This window comes from Citrus clementina, unplaced genomic scaffold, assembly GCF_000493195.1.
Source record: "Citrus clementina cultivar Clemenules unplaced genomic scaffold, Citrus_clementina_v1.0 scaffold_7, whole genome shotgun sequence".
NCBI lineage: Eukaryota > Viridiplantae > Streptophyta > Magnoliopsida > Sapindales > Rutaceae > Citrus > Citrus x clementina.
The window spans coordinates 17572074-17593407 of NW_006262075.1; the positions used below are offsets into that span (position 1 = coordinate 17572074).

A 21334-nucleotide genomic window follows, 5' to 3' on the forward strand; every position below is an offset into this window, starting at 1 on the left:
AATGTAAAATTTCATGCATTCAAACGTTGGCCAAACTTTGTATTGACTATTGGTAAGAGGACAATGGTACCTGACATCACCCTCACAAAATAATTTCATTAATTAATGTTGACTTGACCAAGCTTTCCACTGAGTGTTGGTAAAATTATTCTTGTCTTGCTGAGTAAGGCCTTTCCAAGCGGGTTATTGAGTGCAAATTCTACGTTTTATACTTTTGTATAAGGAAAAATCAGCAAAACTACAAAGCAGAAAGTATTTACAACAAACAAGTCTTGTCTTCTTTTGGTCATTCATTTGAATTCTTTCTTTATGTGCTAAAACTAGCAAATACAGTGTGAACAGTTTAAAAGGATATCGCAAATATATATTTTGTGGAAGGTGGGTAACTCTTAAAGATTATTCGTATGGAATTTGAATTTTTTTTTTAATTTGATCTCTCTAAAGTTTTTAAAAATTTCGTACCACGTCTCGTATAATGATAAGACATGTATCTATTAGTGATAATATGATAATATAAAATTTGAAGAGATTATTATTATTATTTTTTTTTTTGAAAAGTCTCACATAATTCATTAATTTTCTATAAATATAATTTAAGAAGCCAAACAATTGATGGATTGGAAATATATGTAAAAAGTCTCTTTTACTAAATTCAAATACAAAGTAAAACAACATTAAGCATATATTTTTTATTTTATTTCAAATTTTGGACATTAATATATTGCAAAAAGGAAATTAATTCTTTAACTATTCAAACATATTGTTTTGGGTCTATTCTATAGGTAGTAAAAAAGAAATAAAAACAAAAAAAAATGGCCATCATTGTCAAATCATTGGCGGTGTTATTGACTTGAACTAATTCGCAGCTATGATCAAATATGTGCTATTTTGGATTTTCGCAGCTATGATCGGAAACTCCATTTTCACGGATAGCAAAATTTATACAAAATTTCATGCGGTTATTATATCTGTGGCGCATCCCCCCACCTTTTTGTTTTTTTTTTAAAAAAAGAAAGAACATAAATAAAGTTTGTATTTATTTCTAATGTTATTTTTTTTCTATTTCAACGTATGATATTTATAATCTATAGCATTATATTAAAAATAACAATTATCGATGATATTATATGAGAAAATGTCTCTAAAATAAAAGTAATTCTTTTTTTTAATATTTTATACAATGCAATTTGTAAATATGCACATAAAAACTCATCATCAAAGATCATCAACGTCCATTAAAGCCTAATATCAGTCTAAAGAAATATACAAGTAAAACCCAATATACAATAATAATAATAATAATAATGAGAGTATCTCTCACGACTATGGAAACTAGAATCATCCACCACCTTAAAAGTCAAGGAGTAGATACCAAGGAATTGTTGGCAAAAAAAGAGTAATTCTAAGTTTGTTTTGTATCTGAGTTACTCTTTTAAGCAGATTGTTAGTGTCGATTTTTATATCATCTTTTTAACTTGACAAATATATAAATATTATCATCAATAAGTGAATAACAACACTTCAAGTCAAACATCAGTAAAGATTGGAATTTTGTATCCCGAAACTTCAACATTGCTCCTTATATAATATTGTTTTAAAATATATACCCAAAAAGAAAAAAATTGTAGAGTATTTTCAAAATGCAAGTTTAGCATGTTAATAAATAAACAAGGTACAAGATATGGTATCTGTATCAGAGTTCCAAGCTTTAATCAATGGCTCAAAATGCTACTACTATTTGTGTAAAAATTGAATAATATTAGAAACAGAGACTTTATGCATAAGATGTTGCCAACTCACGAGCAGGATCATACACTACATATAGCTGACAAACTGAATTTAAATTCTCCTCTTGTACTCCATTTCAGTTAAAGGCAAGTTCATTTAACCATTTCAGAATTGAAAAACCTCCAAACAATCATTTTGTAAAGGAAGCTTAATATGAATTTGGTTTCAAGACAAATTTCTATGGATCATCGATTCTATACTTATTTAGAACCATTTCACCAAAACTAGATCATGAATGCGAAAGTTCCAATGTGAAAAAATAAACCTTTTATCGTCACAGGTAACAATCGAACTCATTAGACACTACAATGGAACAAAAAAACTAACTTCAATTTTCTTTTCATTTTCATTCATAGGGCATGATTCTAAAGGGTGTTATGGATTGATTAAAAATGATTAAAACTTTTCACAACAAATTTCTAACATGTATCAGCCAATCTTTCTTTCATATACTTCTAATCAACACACTAGCGGAATTTTCAGAATTCCAACGGCAAATTGAAACCAAGATAGTGACTTGATCCTCAACAGAAGTTAGCATTTGTATAACTATTAATATGAAGAATGAAAGAATGTACTGCTCTATTATTCCTATCAAGAAAGGGGAAAAAATTGTACAATCTGTCTTGGTATGTGAAAAAACCTGTCAGCAAACAAGTAAGAAAATATTCCTAGGCCACAACCTATAGTTACTTGTAAACAAAACTGGCAGCAGCATGATGGCTGCAACACTTCATGACTTGAAATGAAAGACAATGCCCATAATTGTCACCAACACTTACATGTAAACACAAGCAGAGCAGGCATCCACATTCATTTTTCATCCCAACAGCATATATTATATCTTCAGCAACATCTACTGCTCATGCACCCACTGCTTGAAATGGGCCACCCGACCTGGGATTACGACCACGCCCACGGCCCCTTGCCCTGCCACGACCCCGGCCTGGAGTCAAAGCAATATATAAGATAAATAGAATCAGATTCAACAGCTCAACAAGCTTCAGAAGGAGAATTGCACAACTATGCGGTATAAAACTTTAGCACCAGCGTATTTCTCTTTAAGTACTGTATTACAGTAGAAGCACAAAAAGAGATTAATAAATATGCCTGACTAGCAGAAATATCAGAAAGTAATTCTTCTCTCATAAAAGTCAGGTGGATGTCAGACCCATAAGCAGGGCTCCTCAACAACCATCTACTTCATAACTTCTCTTTGATGATTAAAGTCTTGATTGGAAAAATAATATAATGATCTCATAGTTTAAAATCATATTTAGCATTCCTAAATGACATGACACCTACTCTACACATTATTTGAAACATAGCAACAAAATGCAACTTCTGAAACTCATCAATTGCTCCAAAGACTTACCGCGACCGACAGGCGGAGCTTCTAGCTCCCCATAATCATAATATCCACCTGACTGACTACCGTAACCCCATCCTCGACCTCTGAAAGAACGACCTCTACCACGTCCTCGACCCCGACCACCGAAGCCACGTCCACCATCCCAACCATCGACATTATAGTCCCCTGCTCCATTGTAAAAACCTGAAGACAGATTAGCACAAGAGGGTAACCAAGTGAGCAACTTTATTAAGATGTCAAACAGTGTAGGTCTTCTTATCCATTGAAAGCTATGCATTCCAAATGATCAGGAGAGATTCCCATGAATGGTATTTGACCTCCTTTCCCTATTCGTCTTTTTCCTTGGACAGCTTAAATTAATGACAAGAATCTGAAAATGAATGTGATACTATTTTGAAATCAAATACCGACAAGAAAAACAAAACATTTTATTTTTTCTTTTTAATCTCAGTCTTAATAGTCTTAACTGCAAGTGCCTAAAACCTGCTTCAAATTAGTTATAGTCATACTAGAATCTAATAAAAAAGAGCATGTATATCCAAATTTATGAAGAAAGCCAAAACATATTCTACTTCATGTACCATGAAGGTAATTTAAGTCAATGAATCATCAAAGATAAGTAATACCTCCTCTACCCCTACCCCTTCCTCGACCACCGCGTCCTCTACCTCGTCCCCTTGGTGAACCCTCTGTAAAGAAAATGGCATTAAACAATATAAATTAGCTCACTTTTTCATTACCAGAGATGACAGATACAATTATGTACAAGAAATATTCTTTCACCTCCTTCATCTTCAAATTCATTCCAAGGTTTCACTTGATCAGCAGGAAGAGGAGGTTGGTAACTGCAATCAGGAAAATTTACATATGAACTTAGCAAGTATACCAAGGTTTAATTTCTAATCAAAGAGTATACCCAGGTTTAAGATCAGCTGAAATGGAAAAAAATATGTGGCTCAAGGCGTGCTTTTTTAGCCTTAAATTGGAACTTCTTTTGGTTTCCCATGAAACTAAATGTGCAAAGTTCACCATACAGAATGAAAAACAGTGACAAAAAAAATGCAATAAATATTCAGACCCAAAAAGACATATACTAAATTAATATCAAATCGGCACAAGTAACCTTTCTCAAACTCATTCAACACACCAACTCAATGCACCAAATATTATTCATATACGAAAGTAAGGTTTCTCAGGTACATCTATAAATGAATAAGAAATATTATATTTTAACCAGCATTTTTTCCTTCGAAGGTGAGGAAAAAAATGGATGTTATTTAACTTAACCATGCTTTTGCATCCAAGGTAGTCCAGATATAACTTTAAGTAGAAAAATAGGCAAGGAAAACATCAGAGAGGGCAAAATGCATGTACAAGAGAAGTTAAGTGCAAACACAATTTACCAAAATTAAGTCATTATTTATTAAAAGATATTACCTTGAGAAATTATAATACCATCGGATCCTGAACTAAAACCAGATTCTTATTCTAAAATGTAAAATAAATTGACAGGCAGATATCAGGACTAGTTGGGTTTAAATTCATGGAAAACCTTGATATATGCAATCAAATTAAACTCAGATATTATATATTGACACCAAAATTCATGACAGACATAAGTTCTACAGAACAAAAGAAGAACCTATCCAACTATTAAACCAGAAAGAAAGCTTTAAAAAAAAATTCAAACCACAAACTCAACCAAAGATACCCACTGCCCACCCCCTCTCCATGCACAAACATAATATCCCCTTGAGGTTGGCATGGGGGATTCATCCAATCAGTTACTGTATTGTGAAAAAGGAACAGATCAATTAGGCACCTATCCTCAATTTACTTATATCATCTTCTTAAAAACACTGTAGATTACAGTCTTCATAATAGCTTAATTTTTTATAAAATCACACGTGGCAGTCTTGTACCTATTGTAAAATAAACACAGGTGATAAACACAAAGTCCATTATAAGTACAGGAAACCATCTAAAGCCATTCAACATCTAAGAGAAATCAAAATGATATGATTAACCACTAAATTTAAAGCATCTCACATGACTTTATACTATTAATCTCTAAGCAATAATTAGTGGCACAAAAATGATAAAGAAATTGTATAATTTCACATGCCACATTAACATTTGATATTTCTAAAAGAATATAATCTAAAAGAATGACTTCAATCAAATATTTCTAACATCAGAAAACATGTTTGGTATAATATAAAACTGCAACAGTTTTATTTTTGAGTTTTCGAATAAGTTCTCACTGAAAACGGAATAAGACTTTTGTTGCCTTATTCCCAAATTCAGGTTGTTTCAGGATTATATTTGAAAAACCCCTTTCTGGAGACAGCCCAACCAAACACCTATTTTAGGGATCCTTTGTATCCCTTGTTTTCAAAAACAATAAATTGTATCCGGATTGGATACCAAATGCCACCTTCATTACCCCGTTGATGATGTATCTAGATCCTTCTTTGACAAAGTGATTGTGATCATTGAGACATGGCGAGTAGTTTCTAGGCTGCAACAGAACAGAAAATCAAACAATCATCCAGTATCCATGAAAACATAGGGCATTTGCAAGAAGTACAATTGAAGAGTCTATATTTCATACGGAAGAAGGCCTTCTTCTAATGGCTCCCACATATCTGTTATATCAGTTGATCCAATTGAAGTGTTCTGATGGAGACCAGCAATCCTTCTCTGAAAGAGAGAAATAAAACAGAACAAAAAAATGATGACTAATAAAAACATGGCGCAGAGAGATAGAGAGAGAGAGAGAGAGAGAGAGAAACAATAAAATGTCACTACACCTTAATTAGTTCGGCAATCATTACAGTCTTATTGATAGCTCTGCCCATCGCTTTAAGAACAATTTCGTTGGATCCTTTCTCCTACAAAGAAATACTTGGCCATAAGTCACACAAAAATGCAAAATAGAGATAGCAGTTTAAGTCACACTTTCAAAATATCCAAAAATGTTATGCCCTGGTAGCCCAAACACCCAAAGTCTAAATCTTGGATAGCAATAATTCAACTAGTTCCTTCTTACTCCAGTACTTACTTAAGAAGGCTTCAGCTTTCATGTTCTACTCATGCATCTAAGCTTATATAAAGTCTCTAACATCAACAGATTCACAAATAAATAACCCAGAAACCCAGAGATACCATCAAATTCTATAACCTACAGCTATAAAATCCTGGCATGTGGCTGCAACGGGGTCTCAACGTCTGTGACTACCGTAGAACCCCCCAGAATGTCTCATACTATGCGAACTCATAGGATATCAGCTCAATCGGTAGAGTAAAACCTCTTGTACCATTCAAAAATAATAATAAAAATCCATCATGAATTATATTCATGTTAATAAGCAATAAGCTGAGAATGGAAATAAACAGGGGACGCACCTGGAGGAGAGTGGTGGCATAAGTAATATAGTTTCTCATTCTGCCTTGAGTTGTAATACGAATCTCGTTCTCATTTATTGGGGCTTCAGCCTTTGGCTTCTCTACTCTCTGATACCTATCCATTTCTCTGCACACAAACACACAGAAACACGAACAAAGAAATAAATACAAATAAACAAAAATTCAAACTTTCAAAGGAAAAAAAGGTATTAGGGTATTAGAGCTGATCAGTTGTTGTGGCTACCTGAGTACAAAGGCTTAGCAAACGACCACTCTTACCGAGCTCTGGTTTTGGTTCCTGTTCTGGATATTTTTTGGCCTTGTCTTTTGATTTCTCAAATTAAGCCCCGAAAAAAGTCTTTTATACTTATTATTAATTAATAATTTTTTTTTTTTCGTATATAAGTTTAGTTTCAAGGCACGAAGAAGAAGAATAAACAATAGAAGATTCTATTATTGACTCGCTGTTGTATCGTTGTCCCTTTTTTTTTTTTTTCTTTTTTTTGGTAGTTTCAGTAACGATAATAATAACTAACAAAAATGATTAGTGGAGAGGATTAAGGCTAATTAACTCAAAACTAACTTGAGTGAGATTAGGGCCTTTTTGTGGCCCCGGTCTTTCGCCGATTGCACCGCTCGCGCGAGCTCTCATTATATTATTAGTCTTCAGCTATCTGCGGCCTTGTCCTCGCTCGGTTCATGAATCATGGGCTACCTGCTCTACGACTCAAAAACGCCGTGTTTTAACTGTGCTCTCTTCATTTTTCTTTCGTACTCTTTTGAAAAACGTGGACAAAAGTTATAATGACTCGAATTTTCACCATAAGATACTTGATCGAAGGTCGTTTGGCTTCAAGATGTAACTTGTGGGAATATAACTTCTTCAAATATGCAACCATATATATATATATATATATAAAGTATATTCTTTATTTTGGTCACATCGAGATTAGTTTTGACAAACTTCGATGATGTATCGAACTCAATTTACGAAATTATGATGTAGCATTGAGAAAGAGAAAGAAAAGAACCCAAATTAGCTTCCTTTTGGCAGACGTACAACATTAATTTGTTTTTAATTTAATAAAAAATGTAGACCTCCCTTACTAATATAATCTTACCCAACCTCAAAAGTTATGATTACCAGAACACTCAAAATCAAATTATTTACTTGACGGCTGGTGTTTCCATTTTTAAAGCCCTTGACATCATAATCAAGAACAAGAACTTTAAGCTGCTAAATGCTCACCTGTAACAAGTCATCATCTAATAGCGGCGAATTTAATTTGTTCCAATAACGCGTATACCACATCACCAACAACTTTACAATAGCAAATTTATTTTGCATTTCACACCGTTGAATTGACAGACGTAGCCAGTTCCAAATTTATTTGAGATTTCATTATAATATAAGACTAGAATTACATATCCTTGCAATTTAACTTACAATTACATGCACAATTATGGAAATTTTTAAATAGTATAATCTTGTTTCAAGGTTATCGTGTTCTAAACTCACATCTAAACCCAACCACAAATCGACAAGAGTACAATAAAAATGGCAAAAATCGGCTTCAACAGTTCACAGATGGTCATGGTATTTGAGATTCAAGATTACAGCAAAACGTAAATTACAGAGACAGCCCAGTGAAGGGTGGAAAAAAAAATCCTGTCATCATAGTTGAAATTGCATTGTATACAAATTTAGGTATAATAAATCTCCAGCATTGAACGCAGAACAGGAAGAGGGGCTGAGAATGCGGATCGGAATGAGGGGCTGAGAGGAAAGGGGAGATTGCCACACCAACATAGCACATGAAAATTTAAAGTTACCAGCACCACCAAAAAAAATAGAAATAAAAATAAAAACCTCATCTCCATTTGAGCACCCATTCAAGTTTAGCTTTTGAACTTGGCCTCGTAATCCTCTGGTTTCTGTAAAGAATAATGAAATGCCACATGAGAGGATTAATAGTAAGTGCAATCCTAAACATAATTCCCAAACAACTTGGGAACAGTCCTTTCAAGTGCCGAGTAAAATTTCCAAAGCTTTACTGAAAACAATTCTCCAAACAGCTTGAAGCCTATATACCACTAGAGTTAAATTTTTCCAGGTTATGGTCTCCACATGAGCAATTCAAAGCATATTTATGCAAGGAAGAAAAATGATTACCATAAAGATGGCTGATATCAGTCTCCGTGCAAACCATCTCATATGCATTGCACGTTGAGCACTAGCAGCTGCCTCCGTAGATTCAAACCGTAGATATACAAAACCAGCACTCCTTCTGCATGATAGATTAGTTATATGGAGATATTAACCTGAGCATAGATAGTTTTCAAACCCACCAAGAAATGTTTGTGTGTGTAAAATGTGTATTCTCATTCACCACCACAAGGCAAAGGTGTGTGGAATAGTTAGCAGCTGAAATAAAGTATTAATAACCATGTTTAGGCAGTCACCTCAACAGGAAAGGAGTTGAGAGCTAAAGGTCATCATCTTATTCTTTTCTTCACCAACGATATGATTTGAGGATTATTAACATAGAAAACTTGATGATGAACCAATAATCAATATTTCCCAGCAAACAACATGGTGTCAAAATGAGAATTTAGTTGTTTAGGCATTCATTTACAAGTACCTAATTCTGTCTCTACCTTGTTTGGGAATAATCAGGAATGAACTTGTATCGATATAGAGAACATATACAAGCAAATATATTGATCGCGGTTACAGGATAAATATTTCTTTGCAAGATTCTATTAAAATCCTTACATGTAAGACTCCAACTAAGCCTTAGCCAAGGTTTTCAATATTTTACTGTTTCTTTTAATTTTCATCTATCTTTAATTGTTTACACAATTATTCTCATTCACCCATCATCACTATTATTCCCACAAGTTTCTGCTTCACCTTGCTTACTTTTTCCTTCAATTGTAATTAATCCTGAAGATCAAATTCAAGTGTCTTCTTGAAACACTTTATTCATAGGCATGTAAGCATATGGCTGTTCAAAATTTCAAACAAAATTTAATAAAACAAAACAAAAACGAATGATGAGTCATGCATAATAAGCATGCAAAACTGCAATCAACATTTATCAAACACTTACTTATCCACATATATATGCTTCACCCTGCCATATTTGGAACATTCTTCTTCCACATCTCCTTGTATTTCCAGATCAAAATCTGGGTCCGTCTGCAGCACAAAACTGAAATCAATATTTCACACAAAAAATTGCTAAACAGCGCAAGAAAGTCGCAAACCTCCATGGCAGGATCAAACATATTCTTCAACAACAAACACTCGCTTGGAGATCCAATAAATTCAGCAGCCATATTAGGTATAACTGGAGCAGTAACAGCTGGAACTGGAACTGCAGGTTGCCCGACAACAGGCAAGCTAATGGCTTGCTGATTTACAGCTGATCCATTAACCGCCGGTGCTACTCCAAGGGAGCCCGCAATACTGTAAAAAATAGTTTAATTAAACTTATGAAGAAGTAAACTAAACTACTAAAAGATATAGCCAGTCCTATAAACTAACCTTGTGGCTATACCGGTGCGATCCAGCTTCTGCATAAGCAATGCTCTTGATTGAGCATTTAAAGCCTGCATAGAGAGATATTATACATCAGCCAGACAATCTCTGAAAATTTGAGGAGCAACACGAGACAGATTTCAGTCTTACAAAAGAAAGCAACACACCCTCGAAATAATCTTAAAAGTGATTATATTCTAAAACCATCATCCATAAGCCACCAAGCATGAAAGAGTTGAACAATGTTTAGCAGGCAAAAGAGACAAAAAAAAGTTGAAAACTTTTAGTGCAAACATTAAAATTAATGAAGCATTCAACGTTAAGCATCTCACAGAAGCCATCTCACGATCCATTTAACAAGCTCTATGGAAAGTTCATTGTTCAAATCTTCTCATGAAGCCAAGAAAATGACTAACTAATAGTGCTCTTTAATTCCCATCTATAACCCATTATGTATTACTTAATTACCAGATTGTCCTTACTAAAAGCAATTTTCAATATCTTCTCATGATTACCAGATTGTCCTTACTAAAAGCAATTTTCGATATCTTCTCATGAAGCCAAATAAATAAACCAAACCAGACTTTTTGCCTCACTTTTGGCCTCCACTTCACTGGATTTCCAAGAATCATCCCAAATTTTCATTCAGCCCAGAAAGTTGTAGATACCCTGGTCAGGTTTATTTAGCTGCCTGATTTCTTGGGAAATGTAGCTGCAGAAGCTGGAATTTTTACCTTTTTGGCTAGTTTTAGTAGACCGTGAGGCCAATTGTATATCTTTTCTCCCCCTTCCACAGTTGTTGGGGCTCTCCAGTGGGCATGTGGTCACTTTATAATTCTTTTCCATACATAAATATAATTTTCAATTTCACACACAGAGAGAGATAGAGAGAGAGAGAGAGAGAGAGAGAGAGAGTTTACAACAGATTGTCAATTTATCAGTGAGTTTTCAGCAAAGCTCTACACAGAAACTTATTCTATGAAATTACTTGGCCCACATGTAACTGTCATTTCTAAAGTTCAAATGCTATTCTCTTTCAGGCTTAAAATATCATACCATTACAAGCTTCTGATAAAAACCAACACTTAAAAGAGAACTTCAACAAAATCTACCCCATGAAACTCTTCCCTTACCAATAGCTGGAACCTTACGCAGATGTTTTTGCATAATAACTGATACTTGTATTTAAAAAAAAATAACCAAGTCTTACCAAGGGCAGGACACTCAATTTCAGATAATACTTAAGAACCACCACCAGTGCACTTGATGTGCAGTAACAAAGCGCGATTAAGATGAATAATATCAAAAAGCAATATACAAACTATAAATTTGATAACACAAAATGATATATCACTAACCAGTCCACCACCATCATCATCATCAAAGTCCGCAGATTTTGCTACAGTATCTTGCGTGCCAACATGATCGGTTACAGATGAAACCTACATATGTATATATCAATTAGTTGTAGAGATGATAACATGGGAATCTGGGATTCTATATTGAGGTGGGAAGTAATATTCACACAAGAAGACAAATAACTGAAAATGATTTCACCACTTCATGCTACTCATCATATTTATCTTTACACTTTAAATTTCAAAGCATACCTTCAGTGTCCTACCAACAATCTCCAATTTCCCATTCAAAGCACTTTGAGCTGCTTTTGCATGTTCAAGCTGGGCAAACTGCAGCACAAATAAAGTAACATAAATGCATAATAAATGCACCATTCCTTGTTTAAAGTCAACTAGAAGATTTGACAAACCTGAACAAATCCAAAACCCTTGCATTGTCCAGTCTCAGTGTCAAGGGGAAGTTGCACAAGCTCCACAGGACCAAACGGTTCAAAGAGCTGACAACCATTATGAAACAGAGTAAGAACACTGTAATGTAACTTGATGAAAAAGTGAATATAACCAAACAAAAGAGGTTAACCTTGAATAGGTGACTAGAAATATGCTAGAAACAATAGTATCCCGAAAAAGATTCACTAAACTATCAAAAACTTTTATTTTGCTTCATTGTTCACTCAATCACTTTTCTATTACTATTCAATAGTACCTTTCTAAGCTGAGTCTCAGTCATGTTAAAGTGTAGATTTCCCACATAAAGTTTCCTATCAATTGCTCCATAAGGTCCAGTGGCAGTCCCTCCAGCAGAAGTATTAGATTGAACAAGATTCTTTTCAGCTTCAGAAGGTTTAACCATTACAGGTTGTCCAAGTAAAAGTTGACCTGATAAAGCTATTGCCATTGGCACTGACATCACATCATAAAATTCAATATACCTGCAGTTAAATCAGGGACAGACCATTATGTTTGCTGAATGCAAGAGACAAAAAGAATCAAAAGCAAAACTTGCGGAGCATAGAGCAAATAGAAGGGTGAAACAAAAACTCCAGTGAAGAGAGCTCAAGCTGATTATCTTTTGGTCATCTGATTCCTAATATAATAGAAATGGTTAGCTCATAATAATTAAATAAAGAAAAAAAAAATCAGACACTGGAGGACTTGGAATGGGTGAAGAAAAGAAAGAAATAAACAGCAGTAGTCTCCTTGTTCACTTTGACATCCGAGTGCGTCTGTACACAATCCCAAACACAATAAATGAGGAAGGCGCCAACTTAAAGATCAGAATCACTAACAGGGCACTCAATATTAAATGGCATCCTAAAACCTGTAAGATACCAGAACAGTAGCAGGGTCAAGGACCGTATAAGTCTCATCCCCCAACAAGAAAAACACCATGCCAACTTCAGCCACTAAGAAAAACTGCGATCATTGAACTACAATGAGCCAGTGTGTGACTTCTGATCCCAATAATAAACACTATAAAATAAAGAATTGTAATAAGGATCCCATACTCATAGATTGAGGACCTTCACAACAATTCAGAAGAAAAATGGGAAAAAGAACATAGAATTCAGGTTAATGTCATCTACCTTGATTACGCAGCATGAATTGATTAAACATGAGTGCAAGGTATTCCCATCATCCCTCATCATTATCGCATTGCTAGTGAATTTAAGAATACAGTTAAATGTGATACTTTAAAGGAAATACACTAATAGCTACTTTACAACAGTACATGCACACAAGTATAATACTGTTTAACATCAGGCACATACCCAACTCCCTTTGACCGCCTTGAATTCCGGTCCATGATCAGCCGGACATCCCTCACCTGAAAAAAAATGAAATAAAAAAATGTAAGATTAAACACGGAAAACAAAAATATAAAGCACAGATGCAAAGTACAAGGAAATACTAGATGTCCAATATACACACTGATTCACCTACTAAGTGACTTTGTGAAACCGACCAAATGGTTATGTACAATGTAACTCATCACATACTTATAGAAATTTGAGACACAACAAAGTCATAATACTATGCAGTAACTGAAGGGTAAAGGGGTACATATAACTGCAATATGAAGCAAATGCATCTCAACAAGATGCATTTACATTGTTATAGGCAATGTCCCATGCAACAAATTAGAATTTATTTTTTAAACAGGCAGAAAATAGCAAAGAACTTTAAAGACGTCTATATAGTGATTGAAAATTGCCCACCAACCTTGCCTGCCTTTGAGAAGAATTCGTAAACATCTCTCTCAGTCGCCTTTAGTGGCATCTGTCATCACCAAATAAATGAAAATGCAATTCGTTAAGAAAATGAAGGACTAAGCTTTCATTGCTTTAAGGAAAAAAGACAGGTCTCAGCGCTGAACCTGGTAAGCAAAAACAGTTCTCTGGTCCCTCTCCGGATCAGCTTCAGGTTCCACCACTTCTTTCTTTTCTTTATATCTCCTGCAGACAAATGGCTTCCAGGTTAAAATAGGAAATGTGTAGAATATGAATATCATTACATTGAAAGTCCTCACTTCAGTACATAACAGTTCAATAGGTAGAGTGGCACATACAACATAGCAAAAACCATATCCATTTTCTCTATTTGAAGATCATTGCATCAAACATCTGACCCATTCTGAAGATCCTAGCTAAGCATACAGCTATGTCAACCATTCTAATTCAGAGGTTGAAGGCCTAAAAAAATAAAGTTACATTAGCTAATCATAATATCCCATAAAATATCAAATGTCAATGTTAGGCCAGAAGTTCTAAGCAAGCAGCAAAGACCATAAAATATTAGACGTAGATATTTGGCCAGAAATTCTAAGCATGCAGCAGAGACATTGAGCCTTTCAAAAATGACCATAAGGAAGTGCTAGTCTGTTATAAGCTTTATCAATAACTTCAGTTTCAAAAAGTTTCTTGATATACAAGCAAAGTTATATCAAAGCAAGTTGGGTGACTGTACCACTAGAAATTAAAGTCATTTACTCCAGTGGCACTCCCAGAGATAGAAGTTAAAGCATAGAATACTCATCACAAATCATCCCATTACTTTCATAGTACAATTCCCCACTGGATTTCACTTAAGTTATCATTTAGTCCAATCCACAAAAATAAAAAAATATTAAAAGAAGGCCAAACTAGCGGCTGTTACAATAACAATCATAAGCATACATAACAAGAATATCAAATTTGTTTCACTGTTTTTTCACAAAGCCAAAAACTTAGCTTGTTCAAACAGAAAATCTGTTAAAAGGGTTATTCTACAATACCATATCCATCATAATTCAATAGGGATCATAATCATTAGAAATACAAGAACAATAAAATGATGTATGTTCATAATGGCTAAATTTCTACTCAATTTCAAAAGCACAACCACAATGTTTAGCAATTTACCTGCTCTCTCTCATTTCGAGGTCCCGCTCTCTCTCCCTAAGCTCCCTTTCTCTCTCCCTCTCCCGTTCCAGTTCCAGTTCCCGTTCCCGTTCACTCTCCCTCTCCCTCTCCCTTCTGGACCTACTGCTACTCCTCCGGGACTGGCTGCTGCTCCTCCGAGACCGGCTGCTGCTCCTCCTCTCCCCGTCCCTTTCTCTCTCCCTCTCTTTCTCCCTGTCTCTTCTCTCCCTCCTCTCTCTCTCCTTCTCCTTCTCTCTCCTCTCTCCACTCCTTTCACGATCCCGCTCGGTCTCCCTTTCTCTTTCCCGGCCCCGGTCCCGGTCCCGGTCCCGATCCCTCCGGTGCCGCTCCTTATCTCTATCTCTGTCTCTGTCTCTTCTACTTCCATTTTCTTCATCCTCGTCTCGCCGCGACCTCTTTCCGCTCCTCGACTTCTCCTCCTCTTCCTCCTCTTCACTGTCCTCGCGCTTTCGGTAACTCCGCTCGCTCTTCTCCTCGCGCTTCGCCTTCTTCTTCGACGACGAATCGTCGTCTTGCTTCTGCTGCCGCTGCTCCTCCACCGTCTTCTCCAAATACTCGTACTCGTCGAATTCCATTTTGATGAAATTAATTTAATCAATTTAGTTCTCGCCAATCGCTAATTTCGATTCGAAGATAGGGTTTCAGTTGTGTATTTTAACCTAGGGTTTTGTTGGGTTTTGATAGCCGAAGCGCCAGAGACTTCGATTAAGTTTTTACTTCATTTATACCTCATTATTTTTTTTTTTCATTAATATATCTGGAATGGGGACTTCGATGTCATATTTTAAAACTATTGTGGGCCTTTTTTGAAATGTAGGGTTCTCAACCGACGGAGGTCTACACAACACTGTGATGAAGTCATGAAGTGGTTGGAGCCTGGACAAGTACGGTTAGAGACAAACTTGTCTACCTGGCAAAATCTAAAAGGTTATAAAATAAAAATCAATAAAAATATTTTTATCTATAAAATGAATACTATTGGGGTTGAATAAATTTATTTTTATACATTCATGATTGCATATATTCATTGGAAAAACTATTATTGCATTGTAACGATCATTTGTTACTTATTACCCACTACAAGATTATATTGTAACAAATGCATATCGTGCAATTAGGAATGCGACAAACAAAATTTAACAAAAAAATTTCTTTATATTTATAAATCTATGCCTTAATTCGGAGTGTGTAACTCATGATTTAAGGAAAACGATAACAAAAAAATAACCAAAAAAAAAAGTGATGGTTACATTACATCCTCCACTTGGTATCTATGCCTTTAAATTTATATTAATGTTTGGATCAGGATTCTCTCCTGAACTGATCATGTCCTGAGCAAATAACTCAATCATTAATTGGTTGTTAATAAATAAATAAAAAATAAAAATAAATAAAAGAAGTTAAATTTTACCCATACACTACCACTAAAAGACACGTGATAAAAAATCATTAAAAACTTAAAAATGTTCATATCTGAAGAAGATCATGTTCCTGTTTGTTTATACTTGGCTGTAATTTTAATTAAATAACAAAGTAAACAAATACTATTTATTTTTTTAAAATAAAAAGAAACTATGACAGGATCGTTACCTGATAAATAATAATCTCCTTTTCTTCAGTATACTGTTGTCAGATTTAATGCAAATAGCTTATTTTTATAATGCCAATTCTAAACATCTCTCCCTAGTTAAAATGTGAAATCAATTGGCGATAATAACAATAACAAATATTTACTTTAATTCATCCCCTTTTCGTGAATCTCTCTAAAAGATTTCAAATCCAAAATCAAAGAACTCGAAGTATACAAATGGTAATCATACAAATGTCACAGTTTCTGCTTTGATAAATGGAGGCTTCTTGTTGAGGTCAACAAATCGTGAGATCATATTAATCAACACAGTATTTCTCAAATATTAGAGAGGATGAAAGAATAAATGACAGGAGAACACACTAAAGACAACATATCTAATGAGAAATACTAGCATTTTCTCTCTTACAGTAGTAACAGGTACAGGGTTGCATCAAGGAAGCAACCTCACAGAACGTATAGCTGTAATTACAAAAATCGAAGCAGGCACATTAGTTAAAGGTGAGACAATGACCTAGTCTCAAGCATGCTGACCCTTTCGAAGGCTTCCAACACATGCAATGGTAGGAATTTTTACGTAATTGCGGAGTTAATCAAAACACCTGTTCTCTGATGCCATCACATTATTCTGTTCAGAGGGATTCTTTCGCCCTGACGAGCAACCCTTTCAATAGGAGAAATCACTTGTGGCATTGTCATTCCTCCCGAAACAATGATCTCTGCATTATTTCCAAACATGTAAGGAACCAGATGTCTACAAACCCCCAAAAAAAGCCGTAAAGAAATTTATGTTTAACCATTCTATGTTAAGAGTGATTAGCAACAAATACAAACTTTTCACTACGCAGTGTAAGTTAACATCTACTTGTAGTTATATACTCTGTTTGCATTTCAGCTGGGAGTCTACTAAATTGCTGAAAAAATCCTTAAAAGAGCATTTTTAAAAGCATAATCCTCTACGTCGATTCTACAGATTGATTATTTCGAAAACGACAGCAGGATGTTATATACAGATAGTACTGAATATTTTAATCTTAAAACTGGATACCTTTTATATAAACATTTTTATCCAATACATAAGTTAGCAAAAGAAACAAAAAAAGAAAACACTTTTTAAGTAAAAAAGCACTCTCTGCTTAATACAGAAATAGTAATAAGAAGAAAAAGGTTAAAGGTTGACATAGCAATAAGGAACACCATACCTATGCCTTCTCGGATAGACAGATTTGGCCTTATGATTTCCTTAGAGCTCACCAGGAATATATCACCAATATATAGATGGTTTGTTGGGACAAAAACACTACATAACTCTTCATCTCCATTATCTTTCTGCAGGAATCAGCTTACAAGCATGATCAGTAATTAAGCTCGAGGAAATATAGTTATCTAAGGTCAAAACAATGTAGAACTTAATTATGAACTTAATTACGTAACAAGATATTCTGGCACAGGCAATGCACAGTTTGACAAGAATATATGGAAGAAACTGCAAATTCTCAAAAGCGACCTGTGAACAAAGTTCAACAATACTTTGCAGGAGAAGAGTATACCACATAAACCACAAGTACCTGAAGTGTGACTGTTGATGTAATAAAACCAAATGCGTATTCACCAACACGTGGATGACGGATGATCGCCACCTCTTTAAAAGCTGTTGTATTTTGATCTGCAAAGAAAATATAGGTATCATATCAGTTTAAAGCAAAATTATCCAGTCTCATAATTTAATATAAGAATGATCAAGATGTCAACGTGTGTGTAGGAAATATGAATAGCCTCTTTTGGCTGATTTGGAGTGAAAGAAATGGTAGAATCTTCAAAGAGTCAATAGGGGTCAGTTATGATAGCTTGTCGGATAGAGTTCACCTTTTAGCTTCACTTTGGGTGATGGTGTCTGAGGATTTCCAGAAAACTTCATTTTTCTTCATTCATCTTAATTGGAGAGGAGTTTTAGGGATTTAGAGCGTATCCTGCTCATTTTTGCATAGGGTTAGGCAGTCTCTTTTGGGTTAGATCAGACTTTTGGAGTTTGATACTGTCTTGTATAGCTTTGTCTACTAAGGTGTATTCTGTCCATTATTTATTAATACAAATACTCATAGTTTCATATTAATATATATATAGCCTCCTATACAGCAAAATCAATGTGACCAGTAATAAAAACTCACCAGCTTAGTATATTGGAAATATTGATAAAAATACATCATTTATCCTTTTCAAAATATGTTAGCAAAGAGAGGTATTAACAAAATCAAAGTTATTATCATAAGTCAGCTACCATAGAACATTAGAAATGCATTAATAATTATAGAAAGTATTAAGCTGGAACATCATAAGGCGCCGACCGTTTTTCAGATTGCCGTCTTAAATGATCACAAGTTCACAACCTATTAAAATATTTTTATGGTCCTACAACAAACCATATACAACATATAAGTATAGCAGCCAGTTGTCACACTCATTCCTGTACAAAGAATGAGTACTTCATTGACTGACTACTTTCCAGTTTCCAGGATGCTACTAAGGGCACAGTAGAACATAAACATCTGTCGGTCACTTTATGCAACTAGATTTACATGTGAGAATGGGAATAACTGATCAAGAGATAACCTGGAGATATTGCAGCACTAATTTGCTTGGAGGCTGAGTATAGATGCCTAACAAAGGGCATGCGCTTAATAAACCATTCTCCAACCCAGAAAACTGTAGAGCCCAACCAAGATGAAACAAAAACACCAACAAGGAATACAAATACCAGAGATGTGATAAATCCGAGCCCTGCGCAATAGATCAAGAACTTGAGAGTATGATAATGAGGCCCAATGTATAAATAAAAAGGACATCTAAAAGGAAATTTAATCATTAGTTCTAGAATAAAAGACCAACTCTCATTCATGGGGCCTGGATATTTAAACATAGATGAATTTTCACAAAAAGATGTTTTTCTTTTCTTAAGTTTTTATTTATCAGAAGCAGAGTGTAATTCACAAGTTCTCCACATGATTAAGTTGCCTTTCGCCTTGAACTTTTCAAACATACATCCAAATTTTTGCTTTCCAAGTGATTCTCCAATAGTTGTCAATGTAAACCAACAAAAAGAAATGTTAAACAGAAAAACAACTAATACAAGTCCATTTCCATCAAGTAATACTACAGAACTACATTCATGCCAAAGGCCAACCATTGAGAAATTATGACTTACCAAAAATGTCAAAGCCGAGGTGCTCATACAATGGACTGAAGAAACCATCAACAAACTGAACAAACCACCATGTAATGAAAAATGTAACCGCCACAGGGAAAAGAACCACACTGCAATTCAAGAAGCCAATGATATGTCAGATTTGAAGGACCAAATAATACAACTAAACATTTGGAACATTGCAGAAATTAGCAAAATTTCTTACCATCCAGTCATAAACTTCTTTGAAATCCAACTCTGAAGAACATAACAGCAAGCCTAAACAATATAAAGAGGCAGAACTACCATCAAACATGGATACTAGTATCATATGTTTCTCACAATAAAAATACGAATAAAATTTCAAAATATTTCTGCTCGTAGACCACCACACATTGCATATATGTGTATTAGTCCGTACAAAGTAATATAACAAAGACTCACAAATCCCGAATAGTACATGATATACTCTGTCACATTTTTTTGACATTTTCGCTTCATCAAAATTTTATAACAAAAACGATATATAATATATTAAAATACGGATAATAAATTATAATACCGGCTCTTATCTTGTTTTTTTCAGCTATATTTCTTATCATTTAGTTGCCTACATTCACTATTTACCAAATTGTAATTTTTATTTTACAAATTCAAAAATAGAGTTTACATTAACAATCTTCTAACATGTTTACGATTTCTTCCTTAATTTACAATTCGAGACATTTTCACTGTTTTAATTTTTAGAAAACATTTTCCTCAAGTGTTCACAAATTTTATATTTGTTAATTAACAAAACAAGATCCGAAATATCGGATAATCAGACACAAATAGATCGAAAAATATCTAATCTAATTAAATTAAATTTAAAAAAGGACGGTGGATATTAAAAGAAAAATAATGAACCTGACGAGTGGAAGAAGCAGAGGAAGTGGGTGGAGATTTGACTGGATCTTCGGGATCTTCGCCGCCATTCTCAGCTTGACTCAGTGGAATCGACGTTGATTCTTTTTCTTCCGCCATTATTGTTATGTCTGCTTGGTTACTGAGAAAATAAAAGAAAATATTGACTGAATTTGAACTGAAAAATGAAAATTAATTTTTTTTCTGTGCTACAAAAATGGGCGGAGACTGCAAGCAAGAGGGAAGGAAGCGACTCGAGTCGCGACGAGTCCTGTGACTTGCGAGAGGTGACGTGTAACTATGAGAGATCGAAATATTTGATTATCGAGTAAATAACATTGAGATCCCTATCTTTTTATTTTTAGTAAATAACGATACATTAGTTTCAGTTTATTTCAAATAGGTTCCTCATCCTTTGCCAGTGACCAAGTTGTCCTTAGAGTAGCGTTGAATTTTGACTGGGGAATGGGATGACAGTTTGCACTGGCGGTGTGCTGTAATAAAACTGACGCGACTATCATACGATTAATTAGCTATGTCAAGAATCTCAAACACTAATGCAGTCACATGTTTCATGTGCCTTTAATATATAGTCTTTGAAAAAAAAAATTACATGTTTAACATGTTTTTTAACATAATTTCTAAGATAATTTTAGTGTTTACATACTTAAACCCTAATCAATTTTGGTTAAAATATAATCAAAATAACTTTTAAAAATAAAACAAATGCATTGTAGTTATATCAAATAAAAAAAGGAGTCAACACCATA

General features: G+C 34.4%; 3 protein-coding genes across 3 annotated transcripts; all 3 read right to left on the bottom strand.

The window, feature by feature from the left end:
* Nucleotides 1-2346: 2346 nt before the first annotated feature.
* Nucleotides 2347-6943, bottom strand: LOC18037208 (ribonuclease P protein subunit p25-like protein). The gene is made up of 9 exons (XM_006427836.2): nucleotides 6813-6943; nucleotides 6569-6695; nucleotides 5974-6054; nucleotides 5775-5863; nucleotides 5607-5681; nucleotides 3944-4005; nucleotides 3787-3849; nucleotides 3164-3343; nucleotides 2347-2734 (listed from the first exon to the last, which is right to left on the bottom strand). Exons 2-9 carry the CDS (start codon nucleotides 6689-6691, stop codon nucleotides 2652-2654), a joined length of 756 nt encoding a protein of 251 aa, XP_006427899.1. The 5' UTR covers nucleotides 6692-6695; nucleotides 6813-6943; the 3' UTR covers nucleotides 2347-2651.
* A 1184-nt stretch (nucleotides 6944-8127) lies between these two features.
* Nucleotides 8128-15614, bottom strand: LOC18035832 (RNA-binding protein 39). The gene is made up of 13 exons (XM_006427837.2): nucleotides 14872-15614; nucleotides 13848-13926; nucleotides 13694-13750; nucleotides 13243-13298; nucleotides 12177-12402; nucleotides 11881-11967; nucleotides 11723-11800; nucleotides 11471-11554; nucleotides 10119-10183; nucleotides 9839-10040; nucleotides 9682-9770; nucleotides 8742-8856; nucleotides 8128-8503 (listed from the first exon to the last, which is right to left on the bottom strand). The coding sequence occupies exons 1-13, from the start codon at nucleotides 15465-15467 to the stop codon at nucleotides 8468-8470; spliced, it is 1770 nt and encodes a 589-aa protein (XP_006427900.1). The 5' UTR covers nucleotides 15468-15614; the 3' UTR covers nucleotides 8128-8467.
* A 1092-nt stretch (nucleotides 15615-16706) lies between these two features.
* LOC18035997 (protein LIKE COV 2) lies at nucleotides 16707-20859 on the bottom strand. The gene is made up of 7 exons (XM_006427838.2): nucleotides 20568-20859; nucleotides 19888-19940; nucleotides 19683-19792; nucleotides 19091-19258; nucleotides 18049-18146; nucleotides 17683-17809; nucleotides 16707-17199 (listed from the first exon to the last, which is right to left on the bottom strand). The coding sequence occupies exons 1-7, from the start codon at nucleotides 20682-20684 to the stop codon at nucleotides 17099-17101; spliced, it is 774 nt and encodes a 257-aa protein (XP_006427901.1). The 5' UTR covers nucleotides 20685-20859; the 3' UTR covers nucleotides 16707-17098.
* Between the last annotated feature and the right edge of the window lie 475 nt (nucleotides 20860-21334).

What these genes read in the sequence shown, in the direction of transcription:
- LOC18037208 (XM_006427836.2), bottom strand. Translation starts at nt 6,691, where the DNA reads ATGGATAGGTATCAGAGAGTAGAGAAGCCAAAGGCTGAAGCCCCAATA. An exon ending in TGATTGCCGAACTAATTAAG is followed by an intron (nt 5,864 to 5,973) that starts GTGTAGTGACAT and finishes TCTCTCTTTCAG; the next exon opens with AGAAGGATTGCTGGTCTCCA. An exon ending in AGCTCCGCCTGTCGGTCGCG is followed by an intron (nt 2,735 to 3,163) that starts GTAAGTCTTTGG and finishes CTTTGACTCCAG; the next exon opens with GCCGGGGTCGTGGCAGGGCA.
- LOC18035832 (XM_006427837.2), bottom strand. Translation starts at nt 15,467, where the DNA reads ATGGAATTCGACGAGTACGAGTATTTGGAGAAGACGGTGGAGGAGCAG. An exon ending in CTCGAAATGAGAGAGAGCAG is followed by an intron (nt 13,927 to 14,871) that starts GTAAATTGCTAA and finishes ATTTGTCTGCAG; the next exon opens with GAGATATAAAGAAAAGAAAG. An exon ending in AAGCATATATATGTGGATAA is followed by an intron (nt 8,857 to 9,681) that starts GTAAGTGTTTGA and finishes TCTATCATGCAG; the next exon opens with AAGGAGTGCTGGTTTTGTAT.
- LOC18035997 (XM_006427838.2), bottom strand. Translation starts at nt 20,684, where the DNA reads ATGGCGGAAGAAAAAGAATCAACGTCGATTCCACTGAGTCAAGCTGAG. An exon ending in AAGAAGTTTATGACTGGATG is followed by an intron (nt 19,793 to 19,887) that starts GTAAGAAATTTT and finishes CTTGAATTGCAG; the next exon opens with TGTGGTTCTTTTCCCTGTGG. An exon ending in CATCAACAGTCACACTTCAG is followed by an intron (nt 17,810 to 18,048) that starts GTACTTGTGGTT and finishes TGATTCCTGCAG; the next exon opens with AAAGATAATGGAGATGAAGA.